The sequence below is a fragment of the Pholis gunnellus genome, assembly GCF_910591455.1.
Source record: "Pholis gunnellus genome assembly, chromosome: 2".
NCBI lineage: Eukaryota > Metazoa > Chordata > Actinopteri > Perciformes > Pholidae > Pholis > Pholis gunnellus.
The window spans coordinates 18,493,766-18,514,597 of NC_136536.1; the positions used below are offsets into that span (position 1 = coordinate 18,493,766).

At 41.1% G+C, this 20,832-nt stretch overlaps 1 protein-coding gene across 1 annotated transcript; it reads left to right on the top strand.

The window, feature by feature from the left end:
- Positions 1-14,898: 14,898 nt before the first annotated feature.
- Positions 14,899-20,131, top strand: LOC306707281 (hyaluronidase-2; the record flags this gene model as incomplete). Its single annotated transcript, XM_079174675.1, has 6 exons — positions 14,899-15,504; positions 16,701-16,949; positions 17,482-17,628; positions 17,961-18,047; positions 18,248-18,442; positions 19,736-20,131. 6 exons carry the CDS (start codon positions 14,899-14,901, stop codon positions 20,129-20,131), a joined length of 1,680 nt encoding a protein of 559 aa, XP_079030801.1.
- Between the last annotated feature and the right edge of the window lie 701 nt (positions 20,132-20,832).

A 20,832-nucleotide genomic window follows, 5' to 3' on the forward strand; every position in this document is an offset into this window, starting at 1 on the left:
GATGATCCTGACTTTTCATCATCAAGTCAAAATTTGAATTTGTCCATTGCTTCGGTTTATACATTAAAATCTAATGACATTTCCATCAACCTTAGATTATGGTGCTCGCTACCTATCTATGGTAGGAAAGAGTGGAAACATGTCAGAAAATGTATTTTCATATCGTTGACATCAAACCTAAAGTGGATCTGCAACAGTGTCACATTTCTGAAAAAATACATTTCTCAAAGAAACTAAATAAAAATGTAATTCCTCAAATTCAAACTGTATTGTCCATGCCTGGTTTAATGAATTAAACTGCTGATTTAAACGGTCTAAAGTTGAATAATCCCCTTCACATTCACCCTAAACATGCTCGGTCTATCCGGTGCTAATCCTTTTGCATTATTCCCTCCCTTTCTGTCTGTGTCTCTCTCTGTCTTTCAGTTTCCCAATTTAATTCCTCAGCTTGAATCACTGCACTGGCACGACTGTTAACCAGACGAAACACTGCCAAAGTGGTTTACAAAATGTAGAATTTCTGCCAGCCTTCCTTTCTCTCGTCATTTCTCCTCACCCTCCCTTTTACCCCCTGCCAGCTCCCCCCACCGTCCCGTCTTGAAGACAGCGTTGCGTTGCGGCTCTGTGCTCCTAAAGAGCTGAAACTGTCGGCCGGGGAGGCGGTGAAATGGAAAACTGTAATCGCATTAAGAGAAAAACCTTCTCTTTTCATTTGTAAATTCCTGGGACACACTTTTTTTTTTCTCCAGCCTCTTTTTTCCCTTTTACACCTACCTCTCTCTCTCCCTCCATCTCTCTCTCTCTCTCTCTCTCTCTCTCTCTCTCTCTCCCTCTCTCTCCGTCCTTACCCCGACACGGCTGCTGAGCTCAGAAAACATCCGCCAAGGCCTCAACACACACACACACACACACACATACGCACTTATAGGTTCACACACATACAGTACATGTAAGAACAAACACACTCAAACTCCACACTTTATTTCAGCTGAAGATTTAATAAACCACACACACACACAACACACACACATTGTTATTCCTTTCCTTCCCCTTAAATGAGACAGAGATCAAAGACTATTTCACTGACTCCTCCTCTGTTCCCTCCCTCCATCTTGCTTTCCGTCCTCCAAATCAGTCAATGTACCTCAATGTTCTTCCTTCCTCCATCCTCTTTCCCCTTCCTTCCTCTTTTTTCTTTCACCTCTTATTTTCTCTTTCCTCTCTTTTTCTGTAACACTGCATCTGTCCTTCAATTGCAAGCTTTTCCTTATTTGTATTCCTCTTTCCTTTCTTTTGGTTTCTTCTTTCTTTTTGAAGAGCCGTGTTCCGGTTTCATGTCGTGTCCACATCCGCCTCCATTGTCATTCAGCTCCAGACACACACACACACACACACACAGCCACACACACACACACACACACAGACACACACACACACACACTTCTTTCAAACACTACCCACCATCCCCACTTCTCTCTCCCATATCCACACACACACTGCTTCCATGGGGACGAGCCACCTGAAGAGTTGAGGATTAACGGACCAGTTCAAAGAGCGTCAAGAGCTTTTTCTCTCCAACTCCCCTGTAACCCCCCCCCCCCCCCACACACACACACACATCATTGGATTTTAGGAGTTTGCCTCCAAAATTAGACTTAACAAAGTGAGATGCTCTGTTGCAAAATTATCTCCAACAGAAAATTAAGCTCATCTGGGATTAAGAGTGTCAGGAATTTACCTTCAAACTCTCACCTTTAAGGCTGCAATCATGAATGTTGATCTTCTTGCAATTATGATTTGCAGCTTTAATTCAAGTTATATTAAAAAGGAAAGCTTCCTTTTCCCCTGTAAACCAACCTTGCTTTTTTTTAATTCAACAAAAGCTCCGTTAAAGCAGAATAAATTGTGCAAGTATCTCATTTTGAAGTAAGACATGTTGCCATTTAACTGTTGTCGCTACAAGTAGTTTTTCTTGGTAGTTTGAGATGACAACACACAAGCTACAGTCCCCCCCCCCCTCCCCTCCGGTTTCTCTCTTTTCTCGTTTTTTTTTGTACGTCAGCTCTAAACTGTGCGGCTGGTGTCCCCGCTGAACTCTATGCTATCTATTGTGTGTAAAAAGGACCATTTAGCTTCACATTCCTACTGGATACTGTCACACTAAAAAGCACAATAGAGGTGCTTTCACACTGCAAATCTTTTCGTTCAGAGCCGCAACGTCAGCCAAACTGTAATACCACTCACTCTGGTGTGTGTTTAGGTGTGTGGGTGTGTGTGTGTGTGTGTGTCTGTGTGTGTGTGTGTGTGTGTGTGTGTGTCCCTGCTCTTTCACTTGCTCACTCTGTCACTCATTCCCTCCTTGGCCATCAGGGGGGGCTCTCATGCAGCCACATCTCACCTAAATGTTATTTCTCATTATAAATCTTGCGTGTCTTTACTGTCAGTTCTGCGTAATGTATGAATGTACAGTATGTCCCGGCCAAAGTGCTCAATAGGGAGACTAATTAAATGAAAAGCAAATTTATTGATCTTCTCTACGATGTACAGTCTGTGTCTTATTTTATACTGTAAGGAAGGGAAGTGTTGAGCCAACGATCCAATAATGGCTCAGCCAAGAATGAGGTGGAACATCTGGAATCAAGCCCTGCAATCACCTTCCACAATCACTACACTTGAAGTGCCTGCAGAAAATTGAACACACTCGTCAGTTTGGAAGTGAGCTGTAATGAATGAGTGAAAATCCCAGTTGAATCATTCAAAATGACGACATACACAAAGGCTGATGTTTCTCCATTACTTGCTATTTCTGTAAACGCTGTTTGTACTGCATGCCAGTTCCAACATCTGTTGGGATTTCACCAACTATTACAACTACCCAGACTAACTTTGACGAGAACATAGGGGAGGTTCAACAATCTCTCCATCATTTATGAATGTCTAAGTGACCGAAATGATCAGGTTCACCCTGACAGCCATCCACTGCGATAGGTGGTATGACGGTTTTATGATCCACAATGGTGATACCATGAATTAAGGAGACATGTAAACCAGAATAGCTGACAATAAATAAAGACATGGCTGCATTCTTCAAAAGGATGGAAACTTGTAAAAAGGTCAATAATATGCACAAAATACAAATTAGCTAGTATAGACTTTCTTTATGATCATGATGTACGTAAACTGTGGCAGACTCGCCCAATCAACAGCATGGTTTAGGAAGCAGGTCACAGCCAACGAGCGCGTTTCATAACGTAGGACGCTTTGCACTCTGGCTTGGGCTGGGAAGTAAACAGTATGCCATAAAACCAGTATTACATGCCTTCCATCCCCTCAATCCACGAGCCTGAGTCCTGCTTCCTTTCAGGAGTGACTAAATTCCACATGAAATGTCTTGGCGAGCAGGTTGCAGCTAAGCAGCATCTGTGCAGCCTAAATGTTACTATTAATAACTGAATCAAACATCAGGATAGGATCTTAAATGCTGATATGTAATCATCCGGCAATATGTGAATTGATTTAATTACATTTAGTACAAAAACCTGCAAATTAATCCGTCCTCCTGGCTGGTCTACGCCTCAGCTCCTTATCTACCTCCTCCATTTGATCTGTTTCCTGCGTCCTTATCTGCTTCCTGTCTCCTTATCTGCTCCCACTGTGTGTCCTATTTCAATCCGTATGTGCCGGCTTTTGAGATCACCATCATCACCATGATCCCTGTGCTGATCAGCTCCCAGGGAAACATGGCCTCAGGGAAAAGCGGATGACCTTAGGGTATTGAATACATTTAATCTGGCTCATGTGCAGGCATGTTTGTGTGCCTATGATGGTCCATGTGTGTTTAACCTTAAAGCACTGTTGGTTACCTTCGTATAACCCGTGTGCTCCGTCTGCTCCACCATGAAGAGGGACGAAAACCGCTGCCTGCCAACATTACACAACATGCGGTACAAGTAAAAACACTTCTTCCTCAACACGCAATGCAATCAGAGTCAGTTGGACCTAAAACAAAGACTGGCGCGACATGAAAGGCACTAAATAACTCCCACAGCACACACAACGACTTACTCACAAAACACTCCAATGTGTCATCCTCACAAACGTAAAGTAATTCAACTTCATTTTCACATGTAAAAACTTGAATTATAGATGTGCTTTTTGAATCTAAAGACTGACGGAATGAATGGCCCTCCCTCATTAATATTGCTGAGGTGCCATTGAGCAAGACACATTCCCTCCAACTGCTCCAGTGGAGCTGCTTAGTGGGGGAAAGGATCAGATATTAGATAGATATAGATATAATATGTAGCAGGGTGTTTACAGTCATTTACACTCCTCTTCCTGGTTGTTTTGCATAGAAATAGATATAACTGCTAATAAACCAGATGTACACATAAGAAAGAGATACAACAATATAGATGGAGTGCAATGCAACAAATACAAAAGCACTGATGCACAACACAAATTCTGATATTAAGATACGCTGCATCCAGCCTGCTGCTCGGCATGTGGTGGATGCTTTTATCCAGAATTCCCTTTGAAGCAAAGCATGTATTTTAGGGCAGGAAACCTCAGTGGGAATAAAATACAAGGTTGGAAAATGTAAGATCCATGAGCATTAGCTAGATGCAGATACTGTGTGGAATGCACTGAACTCCACACACATGCACACGTTAATATGCACAGACGACACGCACAGGAGACATGTGAAGGATACTAATGTATAAAGAGTTTATATGCCATACTTTAAGTGTAATAAATCATTGCCACATTTAATTGGATATGAACAAATTAGTTTGGAATTTTTTTATTTTGTATTTAACAAACAAAAAATAATAAATGCAGCACCTAGAGAATCAGAAACTGGGACAGTTTACAGGGTAGAAATTCAAAGAAAAGACCAGCAGTGAGACGAGGAAGAAAAAAAAGGGACATTTATAGAAAAAGCATGAGAGCACAGGTGCGATTCTTTGACCAGGTTATTAGCTATTGTGTGCACTGACAGCTCTAATGGGAAAAATGACAGGTAACTAGGAAGAGAGAGATGGAATGCGAAAGGTATGGAGCCTAAATAAAGGACTGGGATGGAAATATAAGAGGCAAAATGAACAAAGACAAAAACAATGAAGGAAAAGATGATGTCGTGAGGCATAGAATATGAGCAGAAATGAGGCCGGTAGATGGAGAAAATAAGTATGTGATTTGTCGCACAGAAGCCAGACATGGTGGAGCTGCATTATTCTATATTTTGTGTCTCCAACATAAATATAATCCATATAAAATATCTGAGATTGGCCCAGTGCTTCATTAACACTGCGCCATGCATAATCCTGAGTGATAAGCATGCATGACAGAAATAAAGAAAATAATAACTTATAATGTCAGCTTGCAATTAACTTTACAAATGGCAAAACAAAACAAAACATATGTACGTATGTATCATGGAACAGGATTGAAGACAAAATAAGTTCTCAAACATTCTAATCCTGTGTCCCTGTTTTAATTGTTCAGTTGTCTATTATATGACAATGAAAAGTAAAAAAAGGAAATTTTTTGGGGTAGTCATTTTTTTCTTACAACAAAATCATTTTTTTTGTTTTCAATTAAAACATGAAATAGTTTTCCATGGCCTATCATGAACTTAGGGGTGTATACATGAATTTATTCAGTCAGATGTGATTTGGTGTGACTATAGCTAACCATAAAACTGCCCTTGGCCGCTAGCTGCTGGGTATTAGCGTTTCCATAGCATGTACGCTACTGTCTGCTAGCAATCACACAATGCAATGTTTTGCATTTTAGAAACGACTCAGCACAGATTGCTTTACAGCTCCGTATCCTGTGCTGTATCCATTCAGCCACACCCACTTCAAGCAATCCAATCAAATCTTAAGGATTTGATACATATCATATATTTTATTATAGAGACAATCCGTGTCAGTCAGAAATACATCACACAACAGATGCTACATGGTCTTTTTTCTTAGGTAACACTGATTGTGAACTCTATATAGTAGAACATCTAAAATACCAGAGCTTAAAATATTACCACCAGAAGAGGTCAAAGGGTAGAGTGTCGGATTAAATCCAAAACAACCAACAACTACAACCTGCCACTGAGAATAACATCTAACACATTCAAAATAACTTTTCACTTACATTTATGGTACTCTGAGATTTCATCCTGACTTTTTAAATCAAGCACCACCAACAGGTCAACACATCAACACTCATTTCAATCCTCACGGGGGGGCCAGGGTGGCTCAAGTCTTTTGTACGCCAAAGTGCTTTTTCAAGGCCAATACAATGTGTATGCAAATGTGAAAGACAATAATGCAGCATGACAGGAAACTAGGGACGAAAATAATGTTAGTGATTCAACAAAGACAGAAGGTAAAAAGAGAAGGATAGATGAGATTGAAAGTGGAGGAGGAGGAAAGAGTCAGGAGAAAGAGGGAGCTGTGGTTTATTGCTGTGTCACACCAACCCAGACGGTGCTTGTGTTTCTTTTTTGTAGCTGCTGAATCCTTGAAAGACAAGTTCAATTTAAAACAACAGAGTGTCAAGCGTGGAAGAAAAGAGATTAGGAAGAGAGGGATTTAGGACGGAGGGTGGGAAGGAGCCGGAGGGGGAGGAGAACGAAGAAAAGAAGGAGGGAAAAAAAAAATCCAGGTAATCGAAAATGAACAGAGGTGAGAGAGGGGGTGGAGGGCCACTGTGAGGTAGAGGAAGATGAGGAGAGGTAGAAGATGAAGAAGCAGAGGGAAGGGAGTGAGGGGGGAGGAGGAGGAAGGAGCGGAGGACAGGTGTGATCCTCCATAGCTCAGGTGTTTCTTTAGCCAAGAGCGGTAGCGGAGAGCAGAGGATTATGGGATTACGGACAGTGTCGTTAGTCATGTGAGGTGCCGTGGTCGACACTGACCTGCTTACCTTCTTTCAGTGAGGAAGCTTAGCCTGGCTGTGAAGGTGAGGTCTCACACACACACACACACTCACAAACACAGACACAGACACATGCCCACCCATCATTTTATCTCCTGCTCAGACACTCAACTCCTTCTCTACCTCTCTTGTCTTTTACCACTTTTCTGTCATTTCTTTCTTCATTTACCTCCCCTCTTCCCCTCCTGACACTTTCATTTCTTTTTTTTTTAATTATCTCGTCTATTTCTGTCTTTTTATCTCCCTCCCGCGCGTTCTTTATCTCTGTCTTCCAGATGTCAGGCTTCTTTTTGGTGCATGTTATACATGCACATCTTATCCATGCCCTCACGAATCCGGCAGGATGCCTCGTTGTTTCTGTCTGGAAGAATAACGAATAAAATAGAAGAAAGAGGACTGAAACTTTGCGGAATCAGAAGCAATAACTCAGATCATGTTCTGTGAGGAGTAAATACAGGAACCACCTTGGCCTCGGTGAGTTTGTCTTGACTTTCTATGGGGGTAAACATTACACCATTTATCTCATTTTAGTGGTCTTTTTGTGGTCGTTTACTTCTAAATGATAATGATAATTTGAGTAAAGTAATAAAGCCAGTGGTTTTGACATATTGTGTATTCAGCAAAGTATAGATTACAAAAAGCCAAATTCAAACTAAGATGTTGGACTACATGAAAACACAACAGCACAGATCTACGCAATTAAATTCATGACATCTGGTCAGGGACGAGCCTCATAATAAACTGAATTACCATTTAGTTTCGAGCCATTATTCTGTTTGAATCACTGAATACAAATCTGAGATGTGGGCAGCCATTTAGAGGTCGAGAGCCAGGCTTGTCAGGGAAGTGAACATGTTCTTTTGTTTGTTTTTTGTATTTCTAAGGGGGGGGGGCACACATTTTAATGTTTTGTCTTTTAATCAATGGCCTCAAGACATTATTGTGTCTATCAAAAAGAGAAAAAAAGAACTTAAATTGGTGTCACGTTCAACATTTAACAACATCAATGTTAAATGTATCAGCTAATTTGCACCCATCGTTCCGACAACCTGCATGGCTCTAAATTAAACTGAGGTTACAAGAATAAAGATTTATTTGTCTCTTTTAAACTATTCCCCTCAAATTCAAAGGCAAGAAGTTTGTTTGTTTGATTTTACATAAATAACTACCGCATATCATTGGGTTTACTTGCTACACTAAATGTTCACTGTTTCAAAAAAGCTACACAACTAAAAATAATATTAAATAGTTGAAATAAAATCTGTGGTCCTAAAAGACCAAGATGTCTGAAAATAGCTGCCATTAAAAAAAAAATGCATAAAAAATAATTGTTTCTATTAAAGGAAAGAATTATCACAGAGGGGTCTCTAATATTGTTAATATTGTAGACTTTCTTTGAACGTGTTGAAGTCATGTTTTAAGTATTATATATTATTATTATTATATAATCATAACTTGATTTTATGGCAGTGAAGTGACTAATGCTGGATAGAAATCTCCATCCTTAGACTCCTCAGTGTTAAAATGTAGTTTCAGTGAGAAAAAATGTCACCAACCGGTGGCTCCTAGCGTTTGGAATTCTTTGAGAAGTTTTGATATCCAACCATCCATTTTCTGATCAAACAGAAGCAACTATCACTTTCCTAACTAAATCCAAGCAGTCTAACAACGCAGTTAACACGAACATACACTACATATATACTCGACATACACTGTTCGAGAAAACTGCTGCATCAAATCAACAACTTATAATATAAATTATATAAAAGGTACAAAATCTTGAGGCTGTGAGGACGTCTCGTCTACAATCAAATGCAGCGTAACCGCTAAACACTGAAAACAACTCTATGTTGACTTGCTGTGGCATGGCTGCACTGGTTCTTTTCTGGGAATTAGATCGGAGTGACGCATATATCTTCCTAATCTCGCTGATTTCCCGTCTTGATTGGATCCTCCCGGCGTTTGCGCTCGGTTCATTGAGCAGCAGCACAAACAGCGCGGCCAGAGAACACAGGGAAGTAGAATACCAGTGATTTACCCCAGTAGGCACTTCTCACAGCAGCCATTTTTAAATGTCACTGCAGAGTAAACAACTGTAATCATTTACAATAATTATGGCCCTGTTCCATTTAGGTGTGCCCAGGTATTGTGCATGTTGGCTCACTGGAAAAGCTGTGACACACTGAATAGAATGGCAGCATAATTCATTTTACCTCGGTTTAATGTGCAATGACATGAGAAGGCTGCTGAGAAGGGCCAACTAGGAGAATCTACTCTTTCCCTTAAAGGCTTCATATATATATATATATAAAAATAAATATTTATATATATATAAAAACATGACAGTGTTCCCTATCTTTTTTCCTCAATTGTTTGAAATAGATCAATGAGTTTCACTAAATAGCAGCCTCTGGTTGCCAAATCATAATACTGACATAAATTATAGATGTGTTTCATAATTTAAAAAGTGTATTAACAATAAACTAAATGTGGGTTTGTTTTGTTTACAATGTTTAGTTCCATGAATTGATTTTTTTAAAAGTGAACCTCTGAACTAATGTGTAATATATAAGCTGACACAATGTATAACCACTTTGGCTGAAGGTGTTTGCTTTGAGCTGCGGAGGCGGTGGGCTCAGGATCAGCTCAGCCCAGACAGACGAGTAAACACAGACCAGAGGCTTTGTCTGAATAGATTAGTCAGCTTTCACCTTCACCACTATTCCAGTAGAACAGGGTCGCAGCTACCAGAATAGAATGAGGTAGCAGTTTGAGACCAGATAACTGACAGGTAATGATTATAATAACTTCAAATGATAATCTTAATCAAGTGGAACAGTGAGTTCTAGAATCTCTCCTTAAAGCCAATGACAAATAAATAAAAACAATTAGAAAGCATTACTAAATCAGCTTACTTGATATTTCATTGATTTGGAAGAGATAAAACAATACAAAATGCATTTATTCATATTTCTATGCACATTTTTTACGTGATGGATTTAGAAACACTGGGAGACTAGCAGTACACTGTGCATTCTGTGAACTTTGACCCGCTTAGTATTAGTGGCTTATAATGTTGGTGATCCGGGAGGTTATTCAACGGCTCTTTGGAGGGCTGTGTGGATCAGAGCTTACGCAAAATGCTTAAATTGGACCGAGGTGGGGATCTGATGGATTACTTTAACCTTCAACTAAAAAAAGAAATCACGAAGATTATTAAAACTTCAATGTTGATGTAGAAAATAGTATTTTCTTCTTGAATATGTTAAACATTCCCGAATGCTGAAATTAAATGTCACGTTTACGCGTAAAATGTAATGGCCCTGCAGACAGGTGTTTTCACTTGAGCCTGATTAGTCGCAGGACTGTGTGGGCGCATGTACAGACGTCACTTAATTTGACAAATCCTTTACGCCTTCGTGGGACACCTTTACATTTCTTGTTAGTCCATGGAGACCGAGTTTGGTGACATCACATTATTTCCAGCATAGCACCACCTGACTAGAGGTCTAATAAAAAACACCTGTAATGGTGCAGATATATATTCTCTTCTTTTGCCACCTTTAAAGCGTGCGCATTTATTTGCATGTAGAATATTTAATGTGACAAGAGTCTTTTGGCAATTTCTCTCCACCAGACATTCGTCACAAAGTGTTTATATTTTACCGTTTTAATGGCTTGGTAGAGAGCGTGCAGCTATCTGGGCGGTAGAGACGGGTTTCCACTGCTAACAAGCAATTGCTTGACCTTTTTCACCAAAATGTGACAAGTTACCGGTGAAGAAAAGTAAGCTGGAGAGCGGGAAGATGCTACAGCCCTTTGTTAACAGCAGAGGAATGGGACACAGTATAATACAGTGGTGTTCATCATTACTGTACTCAAACCAAACACACTGAAACCTGACTAAATGAGTGGAGAGACATAACACAACGCTTCCAAACAGGGCACTAGGGATCACTGAATAGCTTAATTTATATGAAAACAATGTGAATCATATGCTATGGCCTTTGCAGTCTGGTCTCAACTCAATTGAACGCCTATGGGACATTATGGAGCTCAGTGTTAGACAGCACTCTTCCCCATCATCATCATCATCATCATCAGAATACCGAATGAGGCAACAAAAGTACTTGGTTAGGTGTTGAGTTGGCTACGTAAGCTACGTAAAAGAAGTCAAAGTTGACTTGATTTCACACGGGACAGAAACAGCTCACTACAGCTCATTCCTTCCCCATTCCGTAACCTGATCTTTTACCGACACTGATCCAAGACCCAGACCGATCAGGCAGGATGTACGGATTGAGAAGCGAGTGACATGTTGTTGTTGTTCCTGAGTAGAATAAATGAGCAGATAAACGATACGATATTGGATTGGTGCATCTTGCGATACCCGCTGCAGCATTTTAGGCTGTATTGGAGCCATTTCCAACACTGATATCTGTCTCAGAACAACTCTACTCTTTATACTACGTCAGTTGCTCTGAACGTCTGGCGCTCGGTTCACACTATGAGCGACAAAAGCAACACAGCAGCCAAGTTGCATTTGGAGTATTGCTCAAGCGCTCATTGGCATAGTTATGTCGTTAAATAGCACTGGGAACTGGCATTTAGATGGAGCAGAACAGGGCAAAACAAAACCATATGATTTGTTGAAAAAAGTTGAGAGCAACTCAACTTTGATTTGTAGCGTGTCAAACCCGTCACACAGCAACAAAAGGCCGGGCATCAGTTGGTAGAATGTTGCTGTGTCGCTTGTGAGGGATGCAGACGGATTTACATTGGAGTTAAACACCGAGGGGCACTGACCAGTTGACGAGTTGTGAGTGAGAATGAGACGCAGGTGCATGCTGGTGCTCTGAAAACAGTCAGTTATTGTAGTTTTTGCAGCTGTGACAAAGTCAAACGTAAACAGACGTATTTAATATCTAATTCAGCATATGTTTAATTTTTTTTTTTATTGCAAGACAAGAGACAATACATAGACATAACAAGAGGACGACAAGAACAGTGAGTTACAAGCCAGCTACATCAGATACAGTAGTCAGTGTATGGGAGAACGGTGTGTGTGTGTGTGTGTGTGTGTGTGTGTGTGTGTGTGTGTGTGTGTGTGTCTGAGCCTTTTGATATGAAAGAAAAAAACATAAGAAAGTACATAAATGAGAGCAAATTACATAAATTACAAAATAACGTCTTAAAAAATGCTTTTAACGTAAACAAAGTCAGGGGCAGTATCGCCCACGTCCACTGGCAGCAAACAACGACCAGGAACAGGACAGTAGGATCAGTCAGTTAAATATAATTTAATTATTTTATTTATTTATTGTTTTTGTTGCTTGTTTTTTTTAAAAGACTGATCGGTCCAGCTTTGGGACGCCCCCAGATCATTTGAGGAGGGGGCCTGTTCTTTTGTGGGGGCTTATCAGTCAGTTATATATATATATATATATATTTGTGATATATTAACGGTGACCCAGCCTTCCATCCTCATACCACCCGCTCCAGAGGGAACTTAATGGTGCCAATTTGTCAAACTGACAACAAATGTAGGCTAAAAAAAAACGGGGCACAAGTTGTACACAGTGTACCCAACTGAATCCATGGCAACATTACAGTACAGTTCCTGTTCATATCCACGGCCCACACATTTAGTTAACTAGTTCCAAAAGTCAGTTGTCTCAATTTCATAACTTATACCAGTAGATTGTGTCTATGTGTGTGTGACACACGTACAGCAGGATAAGTTATACATGTTGCACAAGGTTATACGATTTTACACCAAATTGGGACACTGTTCGTTGGTTAAATATGCCTCGCTGTTGTTATCTTTCACACTTTTTTTTGGATTATACTGCCTACGCAAAGCTGCCACTCTGCCAGATATCATTTAAAAAGAGTAATGTTTCGTGCTGCTTCCAGTTCTCATTATCTTATATCTTGTGCTGCCTGTTGAACAAGAGCCTTCAGTGGAACAACACACTATATTTCTCACAGTTGGCCAAATGTTTCGCTAATCAGGCCCATTATTGACAACTACCTGTCTGTTATATGGAAGGGATTCCTCCAATGCCCGTCTGTTGCATTAGCAGAACTATATTTCATATAACACTTCTACTGTTACATTGTTTAATTTGACAGCAAAATATCAAGCCACATCACAAGACAGGCAAGAAAGCTTGCATCCTGGAAAAAAACGGTTTCAAGTTTTTCCGATTTAACAAGAGGCTACAAGAGATGAAATTGTCACCTTCTTTTCTCCTATAATGTTATATGTTAAAAAGACACCTGGATAATACAGCATGTTGTCCTGCCGCTTTCATGTTTGATGATCCTAAATCTGCTTATTTTTACCAGGGTTTTGGTCAATAACAACATCACACGGTTGATAGGCGCCGACGTGTTTAATCTGACATTTTTCCCCAAAACGCAGACTTTGAAATTCATGATGGAGAAGATAATCCACATTGTTTATGGGGACACATTTCCAACACTCTGAGTACTTGACTTCGCAAGCGTGGGACTATCCTCACATGGGGGCTTGTCAAGCCAAAACTATTCTATCCAGCCACTGACTTTAAATGGTAGAATAATGGCAAATATCAGCAGCAACCGAGCATTTTTTATGTCGTACATTAATCCAGAACAATAATAGTTTCTAAATTAATCAGTATCCCCTTTTTCCTCAGGTTTTGTGTCTTGTAATCACACGTGTGATGGGCCAAATGCTGAGCATGATTCTTTCATTATTCACATTTAAAATCTCAGTTTTATACTTAATAATTTAAGTATGGTGCATGTTTTTGTACTGTGTTTTCTGCAAGCATAGATTTTGTATTTCAGCTGTCTGAGGCAAAAAAATAAATAATTCTGATTAAAGTGGTAATTTCTTCATTGTCTCACTATGGTTTTGGGCAACATGAAAAATTGCAAGGCAGTCACTGGTGTCTCAGCAGATCAGTGTGAAAACAAAAAAATCAAGGTGGAGAATATAGATGAGTTGCTGTAGGAACTTTTCTTTCTTTGGCAACGTATGAAACAATGTGTATCTGCGTTAGATGTAAGGACAGCGTTTCTCCTTCTTTACTTTTGTGCACAGCCTTGCACAAAATCTGTAACCGTTTTAAAATCTGGACCCCAACTGAGTGTGTAGCGACTGCATCACTGAGTGTATGAAATATTAAATACAACAGCTTTCTCCATGACATGTGTGACTGAGCGAGCCCATGAGGATATTATAATCTGTCACAAAGTTTACTACACCTACTTGAAATGGGGGAAATGTAGGATGGTAGAGAATATAAGAACAGTTTAGAGAATATAAGAACAGAATATAAGAACAGGGACAATTTAAGCCTTTAAAATAAGACATAAATGTCAAAATAGAGTGCAGCTAAATAGATCAAAAGAAATTTCTGGAGATTCTAGGCATGATTATGGTAAAGCAATAGCAGACAAAATCCTGGGCCGTCTGTGTGTCTGTCTGTCAAGATACAATCTCCCAATTACGCAGGATAGAATATGTGTTTTTTTGTGATTTGTATGTGCGGATCTCTTAATGTTAACTTTGTTTACATTGTTAAGAGTTTTGGGGCAGCTGTGGCTCAGGGGGGTTGAGCGGGTCGTCTTTGGGTTGCCGTTATGATCCCCGGCTCCTTCGGTTATGTGAAGGTTCTGACTCTGAACCCCAAGTTGCTCCCCAGGCGCTTCAAAGTAGTCGACTGCTCCTAAATGCTTAGGATGGGTTGAATGTAGAGGTCGAATTTTATAGTATATATATGTGATGATAAAAATAAAGTCATGCAGGAATAATTCTGCTGTCCTTCATCGCCTTCTGCTCGTTATTTGATCATAACCATATCAGCCGACAGACTGAAGAAGGTTTGACTTCTGCTTTGTGTTTAACAGGAACATGATTGGCTGTGAGGGCCTGAAGGGGTGACGGCCTGAGAGGTGGATGCTCCAATGGCGTGGGCCGAGCCACGGTCCCGTCCAGACCCAAAGCCTGAACCAAAACACACACCTCACAATCTAAAGACTCGGGACACTTTTTCATCAGCTATCCTTCAAGTTCAGCCTCCAGTTTTACTGCCCCTCCTTCTTCTGCTTGCTGCCTTTGCTGACCTGGGTATTGCTGGTCCACCGCAGCCAGCTTGCCCCCCTCTCCTGTCTGGACAACCTTTCATCATCTTCTGGGGCATCCCTGACTCTTCCTGCTCCGGTCGACCAGATCCTAGATCTTTCGGGATGGAACGGGAGGGCCGTGTGGCCGTCTTTTATGAGGACACGCTGGGGAACTACCCTTATTTTATAGACAAAGACACACCGGTCAATGGGGGGCTACCACAGCACACACGGCTGGACAACCACCTCCAGAAGACACAGCAGGACTTGGAGGCAGCTTTACCTGCCCCGAGGTACCTTGGGCTGGGGGTGCTGCGCTGGGCAGAGTGGGTCCCCCAGTGGTCAAGGAACCAAGAGAGACAGGCGATGTATCTGGAGGCATCGAGAAACCTGCTGAAGAACTTCTTTCCTAACTGGACCCCGGAGGAGGTGGAAAAGTGGTCGCAGGTAAGAAAAGATAAAGATTGAGGAAAGGGTGATAACTGATAAGAAAATGGATCAGGGATCATGAGTGGAAGTGGAGAGGAAACTTTCAAAGTGGTTGGCAGATGTTGGAGAGTGCAAGATACTGATGGGGAGGAATGCTTCCAAAAGTGTTTCTTCTGTAGTAAAGAAATCTTTAATGTAAATATTCAGTGGGCCTTGAACACTAACAACATCATTATGGCACCATTTGGTATTTGGTATTGCTATCATGTTAGCAATTATATTTTATTATGGTGTTACGATGCGAGCACATTTTAAAGAGGGCGCAGGGAGGACGGAGCGGATAATGGAGCACCACAGCAGCGAGTGAGGAAGAGATGGAAGAAGAGTTTCAGTATGTAATTACTTGCTGTGATGACCTGACAAAGTTACAATGAAGGGTAAAAACAACTTAACTCTGATTCTGTGAACTACATTCAGTCTGTTTGGAAAGATTAGAATAGTATGCAAACAAAAGCCCTGAGTAAATGTGAATAAAGCCGAATTGGAAATCATGTGATAAGAAGGTAGACAGAGGCTGTTGATTTGAGGTTTGACTGGAACATTTTATACTAAAGTAGCGGCCACTATAAGCCAAATCCAGACTAAAAGGTAACCAAAGTTAAGCTAATTAACATGGTATATATTTGTTTAATCCGTAAAAAAATACAGGGAGTCTTCTATTCACCGTGACGTTGCCAGGCAACCGACGGTGACGGATTAAACAAACAAGATGAAGAGTAGAAATTAGTGAGCCTCAAAAATGCTAATCGACGAGAACTGTCCCCAGCGGCCTCCAGCTTCAAATCTAATTGAAAGACATGAGAGTGGTTATCGATCTTCACATCTAACTCTTAACAAGAAAGCAAAAAAGTGTGTTTTTCTACAGCGTCAAACTGTTCCTTTTAATATCCGCAAAATGATGGCAGGCCAACACTGCCATACAGCTGTTCTGCTTACTGATTTGCAAATTGTCCAGAATTATTTAAATGATTAACTGATAGCTGCAATAACAGTTGACACATTTTTATCATCTCACGGTAAATACGGTTATACATCCCACACCGCTTTTGGTTAGGTTTGATGATTTGGCATTTCATATTCACTATTCACAAAAACCCAGAAAAATAGAAAATGTCTGGAAGAGACTGAGAGAGGATGTATTGATCTTGTCACAGGTGGACTTCGAGGCAGCAGCCCAGTCAGTAATGATGGAAACTCTACGGGAGGTCAAAAGGTTAAGGCCCAAAGCATTATGGGGCGTCTCTCCTTACCCCAGCTGCTACAATGGCGATCCCGCCCAAACCATGTTGGCCAACTACACCGGCCAGTGCCCTGCTACGGAGATGGCCCTCAACGACGAGCTTCTGTGGCTATGGAAACGATGCTCCGCCCTCTACCCTCTCCTCACCCTGGAGAAGCTGCAGGTGGGTAACACTACGGTGTTGTACTTTTGCGTATCTTTTCAAATTTTTGGGGAGATTGAGACAGATTACAATCATGATTGCAGGTAAACTAAACCAAATCTTAACTCTGAGATAAAATGTATTTTTCACAGCCTACGTTCACATAATTACTTCAACTTGGCAGGATACAAACAGCAACAACACAGTGGGGAGGAGAGAGAGATCCAGTCACACAAAGTTGTGAAAACTACTCAAGCTTATCCCATGAGCAGATAATGATGTCTGTTCAACTACAGAAAGACAACTCCCAGTGTAACACCCAAAAAATAAATGAAATGAAAAATGTCTGTTGTATCAGAGAGGTTTTGTAAAAACTTAAAAAAACCTCTCCTTGTCAAAACCAGTGCATAGCAACATTTCTGTGAGCCCAGAGAAGGCACTTCACTACAAACCAATCTGAGTATTGATATAATGCAAATAATGAATACATGTGATGTAGCTGGTTTACAGGTAAAAATGTGTACAACCTGTCCCCCTTTTTTTTTTTTAATAGTGTGGGACCTCTGGAGCCAGGCTTCACTTGTCCAGTCAAATCAGAGAAGCACTACGAGTATCATCTCTGACTGGGACTGTGTCTGATCTTCCTGTATTCCCATTGGTCAAGAGTGTCTATGCATCAACTAACACTTTCCTGTCACAGGTGAGATGTCAACGTCTGGTGATTGATCCAAGCGCCTTGCAAAGGCATCAATGATAAAGCAGAACAAATGGAGACGGAGGACAGAAGTAGATTCATGTTGAATCAAAGCACCAGTTATTTCCTGCTTCTGAAGTCTGACAGTATTGTATGAAAAAGAGAATAATTAGAAAGCTAAAAGGTGTATTTGGTCCACACTTTTATCATCAGGTGTTGGATTTGTTCAAATAAACAGAGGCCTCATATGACAAGTATAATGGTGTTTATAATGTATCGTACTATGACGGGTACAAAGACAAAAAGAAAACCCTCTTTGTATAATGTCTTGTTAACAGGCAGACCTGGTTAGCACCATAGGAGAGAGTGCTGCCATGGGAACAGCTGGAGTTGTCATCTGGGGGAAGAGTGAGACGAAGACGGAGGTATACGGCCATTCATTTACATAAAGTGCATCCACCCACGAATATGTCTGCACATTTATACACAGACACTTCTACATTTCAAGAGTTCAGTTTATAAACACACATTTTTACCATTTAACCTTTTCCATCTCACTAATGAAAACTTCAAAGAGGGCTTTTGTGTTGGCAAACATTTTCTTCCCAAACCTGTCTACTCACAGAGAGAGTGTCAAGACCTGGCAGAGTTTGTCCGCAAGGTGCTGGGACCCTACTCCGTCAACGTAACCGCTGCAACTCGACTCTGCTCAGCCTCTCTGTGCCAGGGAAAGGGCCGATGCGTCCGTCAAAATCCAGAGAGCTCCGTCTACCTCCACCTCCCACTGCCGACCGAAGTGGTGGAGAAGGTGACGGAAAAGGTAAGGGAATGTCATTTGAAGCAGCTTTCCAAGACGTATCTGTGCTGGATTTATAAAGCTCCGTTCATGTATTGTGCTCCAGATGTCATTAATCCTGTTCACAAGCACAAGCTTGAATCCCACTCCTACAATGAGCCAAAAATAGATGATGACATGAGACATATTGTTCAGATGTAAAACAGACTTGTTCCGTTCCTGGTGACCTTATGGACTTATGACAGATGAAGCTGGTTCAGTTTCCAGTTAATTAGCTACACAAAGCTAGAACTACTGCAGCCTGAAGCAAAGTTCACACGACACAACTCTCAAAGTTGTCAGCATCCCCCGAACTGTCCTCACTACACAGCTTGTTGACTTGTAATTTGGAGTCTGGAAGTCGTTGTGTTTTCCACACTACATGACTGACCGGCGACAGTCAAACGCTACAAGATCCTTCACCAGGAGGAATCCCCGATGAGTATGTCTGGTCCAAACCACGTTTTGTCGCGAAAAACACATTTGAGAAGTGACACATGAAATCACGTGATACCATGTGCAAAGTCATGCATCTTGATGTTGTCGTTGGTTGATACGCGTGTTAACACGAAGCATTGATATCTGTCTGCAATAAACAACCGGGCGTAAAGTACAGCGTGTCTTACTTACTTTGCTATTTGAGCAAATCATGCCCGTAGAAAGGTTAACAAACACACGTGATGGTGAGATATAAGATTCTACTACAATGTCTTCAAAAGATGAAAGCTCCTAAAAACAAAGCTCTGATTGCCTCTTTGACTTCCTCCCTTTGCTGACCCTCAAGAGTTGATTCACTGAAGCCTGTGCGCACATGTTGAAAGGCAATTGTCAAAAGAGACACAACTTCTCAACTTATGTTCTTTCTGTGTGGAGCTGGAAGCCGAACAACTGATTTTGAGTCACGACTGATAAAGATAACCAAGACAACAGCAGGGAGTCCGGTTGCCTGAGGATCTTCTGTCTTTAGACAGTAAGAAAGCAGAGGGGGATACAAGAGCTGAGACACAACAGAGAAAGATATGCTGGAACACTGAACACAAGAACATTGTGTTCTCTGGGAGCACTCATCACTATTCAGTTGTCATCAAATGTAAGACACAAGTGTGAACATTGCTGCGACTGCAGAACATTATGAAAAGTTTGTTATTTCCATCTGAATTTGAGCCGTACTCTTTTAATCTTTAGTTTTCAGACTGATATCATAAAGCCTTCACTGTTCCCTGTGAATATCACAGCAGCAACGTTTGCTAATCTTGACATTATTTTTCTATCCACCAGGAAGAGGCAGCAAAAGCCACGGCTCAGCCGGAGACTAACACCAAAGCAGCAGAACCTGACCCAGCCGAGATCTGGAAGAAGGACTTCCAATGCCAGTGGTACAAGACTGTGGACGGAGACGTCTCAGACCAGCAGTCCCCCAAAGACGGAGCATCTGTTGGGGGTACAGTAAAACAAAATACTGGAGATGCATTGGGGATTACAGCAACTTCTACTGTAGCTTCTACAACAAAAGGTGCCTCTGTGATTGAGTTGAGAGGAAGCAGTCCACCTGGAACCGGAAGCCCAACGCCTTCACTGGAAGTAACTACAGACGGTGGAACAAATTCACTGAGTGCCCCAAACCTGACTGTTCTGCTGTTGCTGGTGGCTGGAAGTCTTTGCCTGGAACCTTAAAACAAGAACAAACCATCCTTCACCTGGAAAGTCCGGGCTATAACTGCAACATGAGCCCTTCTAAAGTGCCCTTGAGCAAAACACTGATTCTCTGCTAGCTGCAGGAGTGCTGCTTTGTTTAAACGATGTTCACAGCTGGAACTTCAAACCTATCACTGAATGTGCCAAGAGACAGTAGTGGTACAAACATGTCACTTTTTTTCCCGTTCATACAGGCTGAATTTAAACCTTTCAGGAGAAAAGTGATGCGACATACAAGATAGACTTATTGTCCGATCAAAATCAGCCAGACAGTCGTTACACCGTCACCACCGATACATCAAAGCTGTCTGTAAAACCTGCGCAAGGTTTCATTTTCTTTGCACATTTTGTTGATACATTTAAGTCCTGTGTTAAATGGTGATTATGAGTTTCTCTTTCCATCAAGTAGACGTGCTGGGTTAAAAGGCCGGTTCACCCGAAATAATTAAAACTCTTGAGTTGCTGGAGTGACAGCAGAAAGGTGAGAGGCTAATATTTTAAATCCTTCAAATGAAACCGAAACAATCTGCTGTGCTGGATAGTAGAAAGGTCAGGGAGACCTTTTGTGTGTTTTGTAAATTGAGTGAACCCGTCATTTAATCTGCCTGACAGAGATTGTCATTTTCATAAATCTTTTAGTAGTTTGTTAAGCAGCAGTTTGAGAGTCACATGTTTAATGC